Here is a 17,163-nt window from a genome sequence, read left to right as displayed (position 1 = left end):
TGATGATGGTGGTGGTGATGACAGTGATGATGACATGGGTGATGGTGATGGTGGTGGTGATGACGACGGTGGTGAATCTGCTGCTGCTGCTGCTGCTGCTGATGGGGATGATGAGGGGGATGGTGATGAGGATGTCGGTATGTTCCTGTCATTTTGAGGCTCGGTGAGGCTCCCTGCCTTCGGGTCTTGGCAAGCTTCTCTGATATCTGGCAGTGCCAGGCCCTGATCAAGCACATCATCCCTGCCCCTCCCCTCCCATCCTCTGTGTGTTCGCCCACAGGGAAACCTGCTCTGGAAGTCTCTCTTTCTTCCCCACGGGCCAGTAAAAGCACCAAGTAAAATCTTTGCTAAATCCCTGCACTTCCAGAGCCCACCCTGTTTCCTATTAGAGTTTCACGCATCCCTTTGACATATTTTTATTGTCAGGTTAGAAGAAAATATTCGACTTGTTTGCAACATTCTCATTATATTCCCTTTATAACAATTTCTAAAAGAGAATAAATATAAAATATTTCTGTGTATCGTGGCAATATTTCAGCCTGACTTTAATATGCTGCATAGTTTTCCAACTCACAATTCTTCTAACCTTGTGATGACAGTTAAGAAATCTTCAGGCCTGAGAAAACACGTGGATCAATGAGTTAGTGGAAGCGCAGGACACTTTATGGGGATTCAGGGAGAGCAGATTTCTGCCGACTCAGAGATGCCTTCTCAGCCTTTTGGGAGTAAAGCAATCCAGCAGCCCAAAGTCTCCTTCCCCTGGGCCATCTCTGAAAACTCAGAGATGTCTCCTTCGGGGCCAATCAGCTCAGTCCCAGCGGAGCCTGCCCAGGATACCTGGTCTGACAGGGTGAATAGGGGAGCCCTTGACCACAGCCTCTGACTTGGGTTGGTTGCCTCCAGGTGGCCCTCAAGGCTGACGCTACCTCCAAGGACCACGTCACCTGGACATACAGATTTCTAGTTTCCACTCTAGAGTATGACCACTCCTACAGTGCCATCAGCCTTAGGCCTGTGGTGGGAGCCCTGCCTGCTGGAAAGGAAGACCACCCTGCAACACACTCAGCTCTATGCTGAGCAGATGGACATTATCACCTGCTTTCCCTGAATGGACGGCCACATCTTCCTGAATAGATGGTCACGCTGGGCTGGGTGCCGGGCGCTTAAGCCTGCTGGCGGCCTGTATATCCCCCTTCCGTGGTACCTCTCAAGCAGACCCCAGTCCATCTGCAGATCAGGAGGCTTTAGGTGAACTCCTGCCCCTGCACCCTTGCTATCTTCCTCTCCCTGTCCAATATGCCCTTTCCTGGAACTGCCCTAGCCTCTCCTGATCTCTGAGACTCACCTCTGTAAGCCCGGTCTGATACTTAAGCCCCCAGAGACACCCTCTCCTCCTCCTCTCCACCCCTGAGCTCCCAAAGCCCTGAGTCATCTGCTTGGGGCCCTAACCACCCATAGTCTCAGTGTTCTTCATCTTACCAGACACTGAGAACCCAAAGGCAGCGGCTGTGTGTTGGCCACTCGCCCTCTGCAGTGGCAGATGGTAGACAGTGGGCGTGAAGTGGGCATTTGGGTGGTTTGCGTAGAGATGGTGCCAGGGGAACCCCGAACCTTGAATCAAGCAACCAAAGGCAACCCTGGGCCTCAAGGAGTTCTAGAGAACAAGACCTGACCCTGGAGAGATGACTTTATAGCCTTTGCAAAGCAGACTAGACACAGGGCTGACTGGCGTGAAGCCGAGGGACCCTGGGGGAAGGTTGGAGCCCTGAAAACTGCTCTTTGTCATGCATGTGCTAGGTGTCAGGAATGTCCACACTCTCTGTGTTTTAACCTCACCCAGCCTTGGGAGCCAGACATAGCATCCCCATTCTACAGACAAGAAACAGGTCTGGAGAGGGAAAGGCACCATTCCCAAGGTCAGATAGCCAGGAAGTATTGATGTTAGGATTTGAACCCAGGTGAGCGTCCCAGGGAATTCAGTCCAGGATAGATTTCTGTGGGTGTTCCACGTGATCTAAAGGAGTCACAGGAATGGGGGGAGCATTCCCAGGAGCAGCAGGGGAGTCGAGGCACGGAGACCACACTCCATGCTGTGGAAGATAGGCTGGAGGTGGCTGATGACCTGAGAAGTCAGGGCTCTGTTGGGGAGAGGAAGCCTCCTGGCGGGATCACAGCTGGGTCTGGCTGATGAGGGGCCAGGGCCAGTGCCCATCCTCCATGCAGGCCAAGGCCAAGGGCAGTGTTAGCCCTTGGCGCCATGGTGGTCCCTCCCGAGCATGGCCTTGGCCCTTGGAAAGGCAGCTGGCTCCTTCCCCTAAAGCAGCTGCCTCTCTGTTATTTGAGCTCCACTCCATTGGGCAAAATTTGCTGTCCCTCCTGTGGCCCCACAGTTCCTGTTATCTCTATCCAGGGTCCTTCTGCCTTTCAGCTTCGCTGGGAGAGGATTACTTATGGCCTTGTTTATTTCACTCTCTGCAGGCAATGCCCAGGCTGAGCCCCGCTGGGGAGACAGGTAGCAGGGAGCGGCAGCCAGATGGGCCCAGCTGGGGCCTACCTCACTGATCATACAGGTTCTGCACTATGGCCAACCCCAGGAGGATTCCCAGACCTTACAGGCCCCCGGCCTTGACACTTAGCTCCTCAGAAGGAACCAGGCAGCCTTCCTCTGACCACTGAGCATGCATGGGCTGCCCCCCGCCCCGATTCCCACAGCTGAGGGGCACTTGGTTCCTGTTGCCAGATCTGACAGACCCCAGGCTGCCTTCCTCCTACCCGTCAAGGTCCCTAAGGGAAGAACTCCTTGGGAAACAGGCCAGACAAGGCTTGTGGCCGGTGGTGGGTGTCAGAAAAGGAGGGGGGGGAGGAAGGACATTCCTGTCCACCTCCTCCCTGAGGCCCTCCGTTAAGACTCCAGCAATCTGAGCAGGACCTTTGCCTCCTTGGCGGTTCAGGGCTGTGTGACACCCTCCTTCCCTTTGCCTGGCAGCCCGTCCAATGGGACTTTGGCGACTGGGGGGCTTTTAAAAGCCACATGGCTTGAGTGGTGGCCCACCCTTCACCTTCAAGAGTCCCAGGGACCTTCCCAGCTGCTTTCTACTTCAGGGTCCCTCCAGGTGACGCTTCTCTGGGAGGTGCCCAGGCCCCAGCAAAGCGGAGCCATGGGTAACTCACTGATAGAAGAAAAAATAGCACTCTATTGACACAGGCAGCCACCTGGAGGAATATTGCTGAGTGAGAGAAGCCAGTCCCAAAAGGCTACACACTGTATGATTCCATTCAGATAATACTGTTGAAATGACAGAATTATAGAAATGGAGACCAGATTAGTGGCCGCCAGGGGTTAAGAGGGAGGAGGCCAGGAAGGACGTGGGTGTGGCTAAAAAGGCAACAGGAGGGGTCCTGGCACTAGAATGTTCTGTGTCAACCTCCAGGATGTGCAGGAGAGAGAGACTCCGGTCCAGGGCAGCGGATCACCACCTCCCTGAGGCCCTCCGTTAAGACTCCAGCAACCTGAGCAGGACCCTTGCCTCCTTGGAGGTCCAGGGCTGTGTGACACCCTCCTTCCCTTTGCCTGGCAGCCCGTCCAATGGGACTTTGGCGACTGGGAGGCTTTTGAAACCTCGAAGGTGAAGGGTGGGCCACCACACAAGCCATGTGACTTTCAAAAGCCCTCCCCTCCGTCGCCAAAGTGGTGTGAACCTGCCTTTCTCAAGAGTAGGGAGTCCTGGTGGACCAGAAAGCATCAAGTTTACCGCCTCCACCTTGGGCTCCACTGCTGCCCGCCCTCTCCCTATACCCCCTCTGCCTCCCCCATGCCCCTTCTTCTTGGGAGGCCCCTCCCCAGCATCCCTAATTCCAGCTCTTTCTCTCCTTTCCTTGCCAAACTTGCTCTCAGAAAAGTGGAGGCTGGCGCTTTATACCTCTGAGATCTCTCTGCTCTTTCCCTGGGATCCGCCCCTGGTGGCAACCACAACCTTGTCCTGTTTAAGGGCCCGTGGCATACAAGGGCCCCGGGAGCAGGGTGAGGAAGACAGACCACCCAGCCTCTGACACACTGCCCAGAATCTGCCTTCTGGTCTCTCTGGGGCAGATGTGATGTGCCGCCCTACTGGGCAGTCCATAAGTCGGCCACCCCCAGGGGGTTGGGAAGAAAGCACCCTTCATTAACTCATTCATTTAGCAAATGCCCCCTGGGTTCTCCACTCCCCACCCCCACTACATTCTAGGGCCTGTTCTAGGCACTGGGTGCCCTAAACTGAATCTGGTACCATCTGACATCTCACATGTCCCAGTCCATTTGTGCTGCTGTAATAAAATTCCTGGATAATGTACGGAGAATAGAAATGTATTAATATTTCTCATAGTTCTGGAGGTTGAGATGTCCAAGATCAAAGTCCAAACATCTCCCCTCCCTTCTTGCTGCTTCCTCGCATGGCAGGGGGCAGAAAGCAAGCTAGCTGAACGCTGTGTGGCATCTCTTTCATAAGGGCCCTGATCCTGTTCACAAGGGAGGAGCCCTTAGAGACGAGCCACCTCTTAGACCCCTCCCTCCCACCCCACTGTCACATTAACAGTAGGGAACACATTCGAGCCACAGCAGTGTGCCTGCACCCTCTATGCCCACAACCCGGTGATGACTTCAGGCCCCAGGCCTCCTCAGTCAGGCATGAGCTCAGGCCAGGATCCCAGCCCTCTAAAGCCTAGGATTCCAGAGCTCCATAATTCCAAATTGGGGACTCCATTTCCTCCCCCACAGGATCCCTACCCTAGCTGGGGTTCTTGCCCTGTGCTGCTATCCTCGTTTGGAAACAGAACCTTCTGGTTTTCCGAAGGGTCAAGTCATTGCCTGAGGAAAGCACCCAGCAGTGGGCTCTGCTTGTCTGAGGCTCTGGGCCTGGGGCGGCATGAGAGTAGCTGTTCCCTGCCCTTGGGGATGCATCGTCACAGTGGCATAGGGGCTGACCTATCTGAGTCAGGGCAGTCCATGCAGAGAGCCCTCCCTGTGACCTGCCTCGTGGAAAGGCAGCCCACCTCCTGCTGCACCCTTACCTTCTGGGAGGGCCTACACAACACCAGGGTCTTGGTGTCTGACCTGGGGTCCTGCCTGTACTGGATCCTGCAGAAGATTCTTTCTCAGCTACAAGAGGTGACTCAGGAGCAGAGGAGGGAGCTGGGAAGTGCCCTGGGCCACCACCCTGCGCCTGCAGCAGAGAACCACCCCAATTTGCAAGCAGGAGTGGGAGGCCCTGGGCTTTCTCAGCCCATTATTTATCGAGTAGACTCTCAGCCCCTGTGGCAGCTCGAGCCACAACCTGATATGAATACTGATTGCAGAAATGCCTCTCCCCTCGTCCTCCCAGCCTGGGCTGCCAGGGGGCTCTCTGAGCAGTCTGGGAGGCGAGAGGGGCCAGCAGCGGGGAGACGTGGGCAGAAGGAGAGGGTGTTTGAAGGCTGGAAGTATCCAGAGTCTCTGAGTCCCTGTCACAGGCCCAGATGCAGCCCTGGCTTCCCAGCGCCTCTGGCACAGAGTAGTTGAGGGTCCCTTCCTGGGACCACCTGGAGGGATACACCCATGTGTCTTGGAGAAGAGCTGAGGTTCTGTCTCATGGGTCCAGCAGAGTCTCCAGGCCTCCCTCTGCCTGCAGATCACAGGGTTTGTGGAAGCCCAGGGTGGGAGGAGCAGGTTGAGGTTGAAGAAAGGCTCCCTCCCAGCCAGGATCCCAGCCCCTCACCTCTAGAGGAACTCGAGTAGTTGATGGCTGATTCCTGGGCTGTGACATCTAAAAGAGTTAATTACCTCCAGTGCTATTTCCTTTAGATTCTATTCATTCAGTCAGTCAGTCAGTCAATCATTTATTTGAGACAGGGTCTTACTCTATAACCCAGGCTGGAGTGCAGTGGCAAGATCATAGCTCACTGCAGCCTCAAGCGCCTGGGCTCAAGGCCGGGTCTCAGCCTCCCAAGCAGCTGGGACTACAGGTGTGTGCCACCACACCTGCCTAATTTTAGATTCTGTTTCTTGTTAACTTGCAACCCCCCATCTTTGTGCCCTAGGAGTATTACTGGGGCTGAGTCCTTTGGGGCAGACAGGAAAGTGGGACTTGGGCTGTGGTCAGGAGCCGAGGGCCCTGTGGTCCAAGAATGGGACATAGAGAGGAGGTCGAGGCTAGAGGTCTGGGTGCTGGGCACAGCAGCAGGACTGATTCTGACTTATGGGCAAAGCCTGCATCTGGCAGGGAAGGGACAGGGCTCATCTGCATTGTAGGAAGCTCTCTCCAAGCACCCAGGGTCTCTTCCTCTCTGGGCACACCTGGCAGACTCAGCCAGGTGGGACAAGAGCAGAAAGGGGAGACACACAGCTGCTGCAAGTCGAGGTGGCTACACAGGCAAAGGGAGGCCCGGCAGAGGCCCGTCCAGGCCTCATCCTCCTGGTAGGCTGCTGAATGCCTAAGGTAGGTGTCTAGTGTCCAACCAGCCGGCCTGGGCCCTCTTTGGCCTACAGGTTCTGGATAGTGTCTCACAGAAGCCACGGACCAGGTGGCTTAAACAGCAGAGATGTGTTCTCCATGGTTCTGGAGGTCATAAGTCCAGTTTGTCCTGAGATCCTGAGGAAGAAGCTATGCCAGCCTCTCAGCATTCAGTGCTGGTGAGCTTGGCCTTCCTTGGCTTGTAGAAGCATCACCTTGATCTCTGCTGTCACTTTCACGGGCGTCCTCCCTGTATGCAAGTCTGTGTCCAAATTCCCCCTTTTCCTAAGGATCAGAGCCTACCTCACTCCAATATGACCTCACCTTAATTCATTGCATCTTCAAATTCTCTGTTTCCAAGTCAGGTCCCATTCTGGGGTACTGAGAGTTGAAACTTCAACATATGGATTCAGGAGGACAAAAATCCAACCCATAACGGGAGGTCAGTGACTTTTAAGCCAAGAGGCAGACCCTTCCCCTTGGAAACCCCAATCTCTGGTTCTAAAAAGATGGCTGCAGCCCTGACTGAGGTTCTATACCCCCGGAAGACCCCTGGAGGGTTCGTTCTGGGCCAACAGGCTCATTCACTCATTCAGCAAGTGTGAGTGGCATCGGCTCGAGTGGGTGTATCTAGCAAGCAGGTACTGCAGGCTCACGACAGCCAAAGTTTTGCCACCTGGGCTTTCTAGAGTCAGACAGCAAACAGGTCAACAGGCATAAACAAAATCTCAAGGGGGGACAGAAGCTATGAATGAAGTAACATGACAGAAGATATCAGAGGGTCTTGCTGAGAGCCAGACATTTGAACAAAACCCAGAGGAGGAGGAGTTTGGGGAACCATAGGATTGGTGGAGGCGTGGCTTGTAGGCAGGAGTGGGGATGTGGAGGGAACCAAGTGTTGGGTGATGGGTCATGGTGGAGAAGGGCTTTGTTCCAGGGAAACTAGCCAGAGCTTTCTTAGATGTCTTCAAATCCTTCTGGAAGGAACCGAAGCAATGAGTGAGCAGCCTGGCTGGGAATGAGGGAAAGATGTGACTTCGAGTTCCTGTGGGTCCCTTGGGGCAACCATGGCTGGAGAGGCAGGGGACACTTCCCAGGACCTGGGCTCAGCAGAGAATCTTCTTCCTCACCCCGAAGTCTGTGTCACAGTCCTCATGGTCCCTACCTAGTGGGAGGGACCATTGGTCCTGGAGCCATAAGCAGGCCGTCGGAGAGGCAGCCAGAGCCCTGGCTCGAGGTTTCTTTCCCTCCTTCCCTGTGGCCCCGTATCCTACCTGCCACTTCCCCTGCCCATCTCCTCTGAAGGCCAGGGCCAGGAGGAAGCAGGCCGAATGGGCCCGACACTGAGTCACATTTTCAGAACTCAAAGGGCCTCAGAGGTCCTGGTGGAGCAGAAAAAACATGGTCCATGGAGCCTGGAAGGCCTGACCCACTATTACTGAACAGGAGTTGACATGAGGAAAGGCACTGGCTGCTCTCTGCCTCAACATCCCCATCTGTAAAGCCTTCAGCATCTCCGTGAGGATGGAACGACACCTCTGAGAGCCCTGAGTGTGGTGCCCGTGTGGAGAGGTGTGGATGTGCCTCCTCCTCATATGTGGGGCATGAGTGAACTGGGCTCAGGGCTAGCTTTGAGAGAAAAGTCCCTGTGAAGAGGGCAACTTCTGACTCAGGTAGGTGATTGGAGGGGGGTGCTGCAGGCCCACAGCCCTTGCCTCCCACGGCTGTGGGCTCCTCCCAGCCCGTGGATCCAGGCGGGGTCTGTAGTCCTGGGTCTGGCCCTGCCCTTGCTGCCAGGATGTGGGCAGGATAGACTGCCCTCTCTCTGTCATGCTGCTTTCTGCAGGTGACAACACTGCCCCTGTCCCCCCCCCCCCGCCATGAGGTGGCAGAGCCCCAGGTCCCCTTGACTTCACTGGATCATCATTGGCTGCAACTCTGATGGTCCCTTGTTGTCTGGATCCTGGCCCCACCCCTGAAACTCTGTAGTGATGGAGTGAGGCTCCCAGCCCTCCCACCTGCTCAAGTCTAGGCTGAGTGGACGGAAGCGTTCATCTGCATGGATCTCCTGGGTCAGCTTCTCACTCCAGCACCACCTCAACTCTGCCACCTGACACCTCTGCTTGGCACCTCCTAGCAGTGCCCCCTTCCCACCCACCCTGGTGCAGGACTCAGCAGCTGGGGACCCCCAAGCTGCTTTTTTTTTTGTTTTTTTTGTTTTGAGTAGGAGTCTCACTCTGTTGCCTGACTGGAGTGCAATAGCTCACAGCCACCGCAGCCTCGACCTGCTGGGATCAGGTGATCCTTCTGCCTCAGCCTTCCAAGTAGCTGGAACCCCAAGCACGTACCACCACACCTGGCTAAATTTTTGATTTATTGTAGAGACAGGTTCTCGCCAAGTTGCCCAGACTGGTCTCAAACCCCTGAGCACAGGCAATCCTCCTACCTCTGCCTTCCAAAGTGCTGGGATCACAGGTGTGAGCTTCTTAGCAGGCTCACGCCCCCCTGCCAAGGCCAGCTGTCATCCTGCAGGCCCTTGGACAAGACACTGCCTGGGCTGGTTTTATCTAGAACTGCTCCCACAAGATTGTGGACTAGAACAGATATAGGCAGGCCACCAGGATGCAGGGGCTTTGAGTACCCCTGGTGTGGGTGAGGGGAAAGAAAGGGAGAAAGTGGAGGCCAGCCTTCCAGGAAGCAGAGACTAGAATTCCATGAGGTGCAGCAGGCCTATCTCAATGGTGACGGGGAACAGTAGCTCCTGGGAGGCAGGCAGAACTGTACAGGCACCTGCACTGGGCATCTGCACGTGCCCACATCCCTGGTGCAGCTCACGGCACCGGCGACACTGTTCCCATGGCACAGGCAAGAGCAGGGGCTTGGACCCTCCCGCCAGTGCATCTCGAGCCCTGCGCCCACTCTCTGGGGAAGAGGGGTCTCTGCATCATGTCTTAAGAGCTGACATAGCTTCAATCCTGACTCTTCACAGCCGCCTCCAGACTAGTCAGCAAATGGGAACTGTAGCCTCCTCTTCTCCATCCTTAATGGAGCTGGGTGTGGGCAGGGGAGGAGCTGAGGGGGCCTAGGGGCAAAGGTCCTTGGGATAGTGCCTGGGCAGGCCAGTGGGAAGGAGGCCCAGCCAGAGCCAACAGCGGCCAGGGCAGGACCCAGGTGAATCTGCATCTTGAGTGATGGATTGATTGCACCTTTCAGAATGGGTATGTTTTTTAATCATCAGTTTCTAAAATGAGCCTTTCTGTGTATAGCATCTGTCACAAACAGTGTCAGGTGTCCTCAGCCGTGAGATGGCAATGGTTCTGGTTATTTCATCATGAAGCTACTTGGACTTTAAAATAGTTAATAATAGTTAATAAATATAGTTCACGTGTTTTAGGTGCTCAGTAAACCTCCGGTAAGTGGTCTCTCCATCCTCCCGCCTTTTGCCCTCACGGCAGCTCTGGGAAGCTGCCTGACATGGTGTGGGTGGCCATGCTTGCAGGCGTTCACCCTGTGTAACGCATGTCGCCTGCAAATGTATGTCACAGACCCCTCCCGGTGACTACCTTCGGTGACTACCTTCAGCCTACCTTCGGTACACTCATGGGTTCCTCCACCAGCCAAGATGTGTTGTTGTCAAGTTTTCTATTTCTGTTGTTTGTGACTCAAAATGATAGATTCTTTCTGCATTTGAAAAATGAAAACCTAGTATCTTTACTGAATATATTTGTTCAAGTCACTCCCCACTCCCAGCATCCTGACATGTCTCCCAGAGACGTGCACCTTGACGCCTTATTGGAGAATGACCAGCGATGCTCACATCTTGTTGGCTTGAGTAAGTCAGAGCCGCTGCTGTTATATTAAGTGCCTTCTGTATGTGCCACCCTGGGTGGAGCCACTCCTGAAGGCTGAGGAGCAGAGTCAGGGCGCTCTCAAAAAAAGCCCTCTCTGTGGTGGAGGAGACAAGCGTTAAGAGATGTGGAAAAATGGAGACCAAGGCCAGCCATACTGCAGCGTCCACTGGTAGGCAGGCTGCTGGCCAGGAGGCATAGGAGCTCGGGAGAGGGAAGGAGATAGTCTACACCAGCTTCCTGGAAGAGGAAGGGGCAGCAGGATGTGGATTGGCTGACAGGAAAGGACAGCTTCCGGGGTGGAGTCAACGCCCGGGCTGAGGCCTAGAGGTGGGAATGAGTTTGCTGCCAAAGGGGACAGCAGGTAGGAAGCAGCTCTGTGCCTTCATGTGTCTCGCACATGAATTAGGCACAAAGAGCAGCGAATCTGGACCCCATTCCAAGGTTCTCAGTGTGGCCGGACCAGGCCTGCTTTCCCTGCCCTGCCCACCTGCTCCAGAGCCTGGCCAAAGCATAGGCTCAGCCTCTCAGCAGAGTCAGGATCCGAGGGAGGCCTGGATTCCGGAAACTTCAGAGGGCCATTCTGTGCTTCCATCCTCTCTCAAGAGCCCCCATGTCTGGCTTTGGGGGACCCCCCCCCCCAGGACATCCCCAGCGCCATCCTCAGCCCCATGTTTCCATGGAGAAGTGCTGACTGTTTTGTTTCTACTCTGCCACTTCTGTCTGAAGTTCATCCACATCAAAGCGAGATCCCTTATGTTCAGCTCTCAACAAGGCTGTGGTGATTAAGCACTTAAATTGATTAATCAAATTTCCTGTGATGAGAACTACTGTCATTCATTAATCTGAGCGGGATTATAAATAAGAGATGGCAGATACAGGAGACAAGCGTGTTGACAGATCCCCGAGACGGCCTGAATCACAAGTAGGTGCCTGCTTCCTGAGGGCGTTAGCCGCAGGCGGCCGGGGACAGAGCTTCCCTAAAGACAAAATTAGACTGAGATTAAAGTATCCCCATTTTAATAAAGAAATATGCATAGATGAGCAGGTCGCCTGTGCAAGGGAGCACGCGGGTTTGCATACCAATGGCCGGGTTGTGTTCACAGAGTTGGTGGCGGCAGCTCTGAGGGGGAAGGGAATCTGCTGGAAAAAGACACCAGAGCACAACTGCATGACAGTTGAGAATACAGGTTTGGGCTTCAGCTCAGTCCTGAGTTCAAATCCTGCCTCCATGTGACTCAGCTAAGGTTCTTAAGCTCCCAGACCCCTCTTCCCCTCACCTGTAAGATGTGGATATTAACAATACCTACTTCAGTTAGGCTGCTGTCAGGATTAAATGAGGTATCTATTCTACAAATGTTTACTGAGTACCTATGTGTGCTGGCATTGTGCTGGTATTTAGAGACTGTCAAGGAATTAGACAAGCGTAGTCCCCACCCCCCTAAAGCTCGTGCTCCTGTGACATGGACATTCAAACTAAGGGGCTATGAAGAGACGCCACCGCCCTAGTGTTCCCAGGAGCCTCTGTTGACTTTCTATCCTTGCCTTTGAACACTTCTACCTGCCTGTGGTTCCCCCTCTCACTTACTGACTTTGCCGTTTCATTCACTGCAACAGAACTGCTGCTCCCAGCTCAAGTGTACTGTTTCCCCTCCCAGGTCAAAGCCTACAATGATGTCCCCGCAGAGCATGTGACTGCTTGTTCACGGCCCAGTCACACATGGGAATCATGCCCTTTGTGTGTTGCCAATCTGCCTGATGCCTGTGTCCCCGTTTGCGTGGGGTGTAGGGCCCTTGAGGCCGGAGCCATCTCTGTTCTGGCCCCCAGGGCACACTCAGCCCCAGCATGGGGCCTGGCCCATAGCAAGCCTCAGCAAGTACGTGGTGAGTATGTAGATGAGTCGAGGTGGCCTTGGAAGCATGTAGAGATGGCAGTGGTCACTCCAAAAGAGGGCAAGGAGGATGGAGGATTGCCCAGGTTGGAGGATCACCCAGCCCTTCAAGTCAACGTTTTCTAGAGACAGGTGTGCCTAGACCACCTTAGCACAGTAACTAATGTTTAGTGAGCTCCTGCTAGCATATGGCCCCACTAGGACATGGGGAACCAGATCCTGCCTTCCAGCAGCATCGAGTGAGACAGAAGAGCTGTGGACAAATAGGGATGATTACAGGGCTCTGGGGCTGGTATCAGGATAGAGGGAAGAGGGTGGGGGGCCTTTCTGGATGGCCCAATGCCAGAGCTGGGTTTTATAGATGTGAAAGTTGGGAGAGAAGGGAGAGTTGGGGCTCCAGACAGGGTCCTTCAGGGCTGTGCAACCTCTTTTCCATTTATTTTTACCTTCTACACCCCATCTGAGGTCTCCAGCCAGCCTCTGCGGGGGGGTCCCAGCCAAGCAGTCCAGAAGGGGAAGACCCAGCCTCCCAGCCATGCTCTGGCTGGACCCCAGGACCAGGAAATGCCAGCTCACTCTTGCTGGGCCCAGGCGTTGCGATCCATCAGGGAGCTATCTGCCCTCCTCCTTCGGGCCTCCAGAGGAGACTGCCAGCTTGTGGAGCGTGGGAGGATGGAGATGGTAGCAAGGAGGGGCTGGGTTCCCTTGCTTGGAGGAAACCCGCTGGTACTTGGTGAGATTAAAACTATCACTCCTGGCTGAATTGGCCTCTTCCACTGTTTTGCTAAATATTTAAAGACCCCTTATTAAAAGAGTTGCCATCTTTAAAATGTCAGTTCTTCATCTGTCATGTCCTCCCTCTGGAATTTGGCCTCAGGGCCATGTCAAGCACCCCAGTCACAGATAACCTTGGCCCTGGGACCCAGGATTGTCTCAGATAGCAGGTCTCAGGGAATATGAGGAGGAGGCCGGTCAGCCTGTAGTATGTTGCCGTGGGGCACTTTGTCCGGCCCAGAGTCCTGTTTGCTGCTTCTCCCTTTCCCTGGCACTGGACCGGACAGATGAGCTAAGGATGGCCCAGCCTAGGGGGGAAGGAAACAAGAAAGTGGATCCTTGAGTCACAGGAGGTCTCAGCCCTGCTGTGATGGTGGGTGAGCTGAGGGTTCTGGGGGCATGGAGGACCCTCTTCTGCCTTGGGAGGATTAGAGCCAGGTGAGAGGAGAAGCCAGTGTCAGGGTCAGAGCTAGAATCAGGTGTTTGAGCAACACCTGGAAGAAGGAATACAAGTTCGTTGGACAGAGAAATGGGGCTCTCCCGGAGCGCTCCAAAAGCAAAGAGAAACAGGTGCAAAGATGTAAAGGTTCAAGGATTTGTTCAACCAGCAACTGAGCACCTGCTGTATGCCTACAAGCATGCCAGGCCCTTAGAAAGACAAAAATGAGTGTGACGTGTTCCTATTCCTTATAGAATTTGTCACCTGATAGGGGAGATAGTCTAGATACAGCCCACGATGCTGAATGACACGTGCTGTAAGGGAAACATGTTCCAGCCTCTCCTGTAATCCAGAGGAGGGAGTGATTATCTCTACGCATCAGGTGGGGGTGGGAGAAACACCTCCAGGGGGAGGTTCGACTAAGCAGGTGTGGAAGGCCCCCTGACTCCACCAGGAATGCGGAGAAACTTGGGGCTACCTGGATGAGTAGGGATAGAGGAAAGTGTGGATGAGTGAGACCGAAGAAAGGACTGAGATGTGCAAAGGAGAAGCGTGGGAGAGCCAGCCAGAACTTTCTGGAATGGTCTGAGCAGAGACGGAGAAGCCAGTTGCCATGAGGAGGGATTGTGGAAAATCTCACAGAAACGAGGGGGGAGGCAGAACTGGTGAGGGAGGGGAGGCCCCCGGGAGTTGGGGGCTAACCTGGGTCTGAAGAGCTGGTCAGCCGAGGAATGCCCCACTGCCCACATGGGGTGCTGTGAGGTGGGCCGGGGGGGTGCAGGCCGCAGGGTGTGAGTGCCCAGTCAGAGCAAAACTGCCCAAAGTGACCCTGAATCTAGGTGAAGCTCAGCCTGGAGGGGCTGGGGGTGGCTGTCCTGTGTCCCTTCCAGTGTGGAAAGACTTCGTTGATCTGTGGATGGAGGGTCCAAAACTACCTTACTCTGGAGGAGCCAGAGAGAAGTAGGGACACTCGGGATAGGGCAAGGACGTGGTTCAACCTTCCGTCATGTCAGTGCTCATGTCTGAAGAATCTGGTATTCAGTGTAAATTTGTCGTCTTTCAGGATGGTCTGAGGCTATCTCCTGAGTAACAAAAAAAAAAATCTCAATTTTCTGCCACTACAAACGGCCAGGGGTAGAGGGAGCGAGGCCAGGAGGTGTCACCTGATGTCAGCCTTGGTCTGAGCAAGCATTTGGGCGTCAGGACGGTGTCATGAATGGCGCTCTCGGATTCTAGGAGTCCAGAGACCCAGGTCCCACAAGGGCACAGCCGCAGAATACTGGCATGACCTTGGACGAGGCTGTGACCGCTGAAGGCCTGCCTCCTGCATCTGGGAAGCAACAACCCAGCTGGTGGGGAGGCGATCCCAACAGTGTCTCTGGGCTCCAAACACTTTCCAACTCGACGCTTTCCCACCCACCCGCTCACCTTGCTGTCGGCAAGAGTTAAGTTTTAATGAGAAAAGAATATCTCTCTGGAATATTGAGTATAATTAAAACTCTGCTGTGAAAACAAAAAGGCCTAGCAAACACCAAGAGGACTGGGGGAAGTGGGAATGTGAAAACACGACCCCCATTTTCCTCTCCCCAAGACACGGATTATTAAGTCAGGTTTGAAAAAGTTCCTATTAAATATTTAAATATTTCATTAAATATTCATCATCTCAAAAATTGCTTCCTAACAGATCCTTAGGTAAATATAACAATATTTGATCACAAAAGCTGCTTGGCCTGACAGAGGCTTCAAAAGGGTGAGAGTCTGTCTGGGGTTCCGTCCCACGGGCACAGGGAATTCCATGCATGGGAAGGAGCCTGGGAGGCCAGGACAGGGTTGCTCCTGGCCTCGGGGAGGGCCTGGGGGGGCATGGGGTAAGTGACCCTCAGAGAGGTGAAGTGGCAGGCAGAGCTCATGTGGCTTGCAGTGGTGTAGCTAGGTGCAGAGCCCACGTGGTCGGGCCCCTCTCTTGGGGGTGGCCCCTCTGCAGGATCGTGGAGAACGCCAACCTTCCGGTATACGCCATCCCAACTCATGCCCCTTGTAGAGGATCCTGAAAGTCTGCATGGGGGGTCTCACCCCAAGCTCTTGGCATCTGGGTACATCATTCTGTGTGCTGGGGGCTGTCCTGTGCATTGTAGGAGCTCAGCAGCATCCCTAGTCTCCCCTGCCAGATGCCAGTGGCACTCACCCCACTCTCCACGCCCCCTAAGATGGCCCGACATTGCCCAGATATTACCAAGGCCAAACTTCCCCTGGCTTAGAACACCGCTCTTCAGGAAAGGGACTTGGTAAGCGTGTGACGTGCCTGGGCAGTGAGTGCTGGCTGGTGTGGGGAGGAGGCAGGAAGGGTGCCAGGTCAATGCACAGGGTGGGGCCGGCCTTTGACCGAAGGACTTTGCGTGGGTGTTGGCAGGGGAACTTGGGGGTGGGGGATGCTGAGCCCTGGATGTGAGAAACCTCGGTTCCAGCTTCCTGTGCCCACATGGCGTCTGCCCTGAAGGTCTCCACCCCCCCACCACAACCTCAGCTCCCAGCCTCCCCACCACAGGACCCGTACCACACATCAGCAATGGAGACACCAGTCCTCAAGGCCGAGGCTGAGTCTCCGTCTTCCCTCCAGCGTGGACCTCCCCACAGCCTCCCACCCCGTTCAGTGCCCATCCCGGCTTTGTGGGGCAGGGGCACGGTGCTAGGCTCAGGAGTGGAGATGGCCCTGCTCCTCTCCACCCGGCAGGCCCCTCAGGCCTCCGCTGCACAGGAGGGATCAGACTTTCCACTACATCAGGCCTCCCAGCCCTGAGTGCCTCTTGGCCACCTGAGTGATTTCTCAGGTCCTGGCAGCCTCCGCACCCGAATGGCAGACCCCCCATTACCTCCTGGTTTCTGAGGAGGTGGACGGAGCTGGCACTCCCCAAGAAGACCCCATGCTGGGTTGGAGGGACTGCTGTCAGCACCCAGGCCGGTGCTCACTGCAGTGCGAGGCAGAAGCAACTCTTCTCTGCTTTTCACAGTCAGCCACCTGGTGCTCAGTGATCTGCCCAAGGTCACACGGTAATAAACCCAGGTTTAACACCCAGGTCGGTCCAACCCAGAGCCCATGCTGTGAAGCAGGCTCTCCGCACCCACCTCACAGGTTGCCCATGTCACCGAGTCCTCTCCTGGGGGAGTAGACGGCCCTCCCAGCCATGAGGTTCCTCCCCCTCGCTCCAGCTGTGGGTGTTTACAGAGCAGAGTGGGCGTCTAGGTACCAAGCCCAGCCTCCCCACCTCCCCACTCTCCTTCCCTGGGCAAATTCTGGGATGAGGAGGGGGCCACAGAGATTGATGGGCTCCCCCGGCTGGCAGCAGCAGGCATGGGGGCGGGGCTTTCCTGTGCAGAATTCTGATGAATGACACTTGCTGCAACGCGAGCTCCTGGACCGATGTGGAGGCGTGAAATCTGACACTTCAGTGGGTCTGGAATGCACTTGGGCGTCTGTGTCCTGCAGGAAGGACCATCTGCCAGGAGAGAGCGGGTCTCCAGGTGGGCGCTCAGTGGAAGCTCCTGCAGAGGCACTCAAGCTGCACCCAGGCTGGGAGCGGGGCAGATGCCAGCCCTCCTTGGGGGTAGGAGTGGAGCCTGTCTTAGTCCATCCAGGCTGCTGTAACAAAATATATTAACTGGGTGGTTTATTAAAAACTAGAATACGGCCGGGCTTGGTGGCTCAGCCTGTAATCCCGTGCTTTGGGAGGCCGAGGTGAGTGGAT

The 17,163-nt window shown here is 55.0% G+C and overlaps 1 protein-coding gene across 1 annotated transcript in view; it reads left to right on the top strand.

Annotated features, from left to right (window-relative positions):
- Positions 1–131: 131 nt before the first annotated feature.
- CAMTA1 (calmodulin binding transcription activator 1) overlaps positions 132–17,163 on the top strand; it is a 294,680-nt gene continuing 277,648 nt past the window's right edge. The window contains 2 exon segments of the mRNA XM_021715722.1: positions 132–137; positions 904–1,017. Coding sequence (XP_021571397.1) covers positions 132–137; positions 904–1,017 — 120 coding nt within the window.

The sequence above is a fragment of the Carlito syrichta genome, unplaced genomic scaffold, assembly GCF_000164805.1.
Source record: "Carlito syrichta isolate Samal-C Ts95f unplaced genomic scaffold, Tarsius_syrichta-2.0.1 Scaffold307329, whole genome shotgun sequence".
In the NCBI taxonomy this organism is placed as follows: Eukaryota; Metazoa; Chordata; class Mammalia; order Primates; family Tarsiidae; genus Carlito; species Carlito syrichta.
This window is presented reverse-complemented; position numbering and strand designations above follow the sequence as displayed.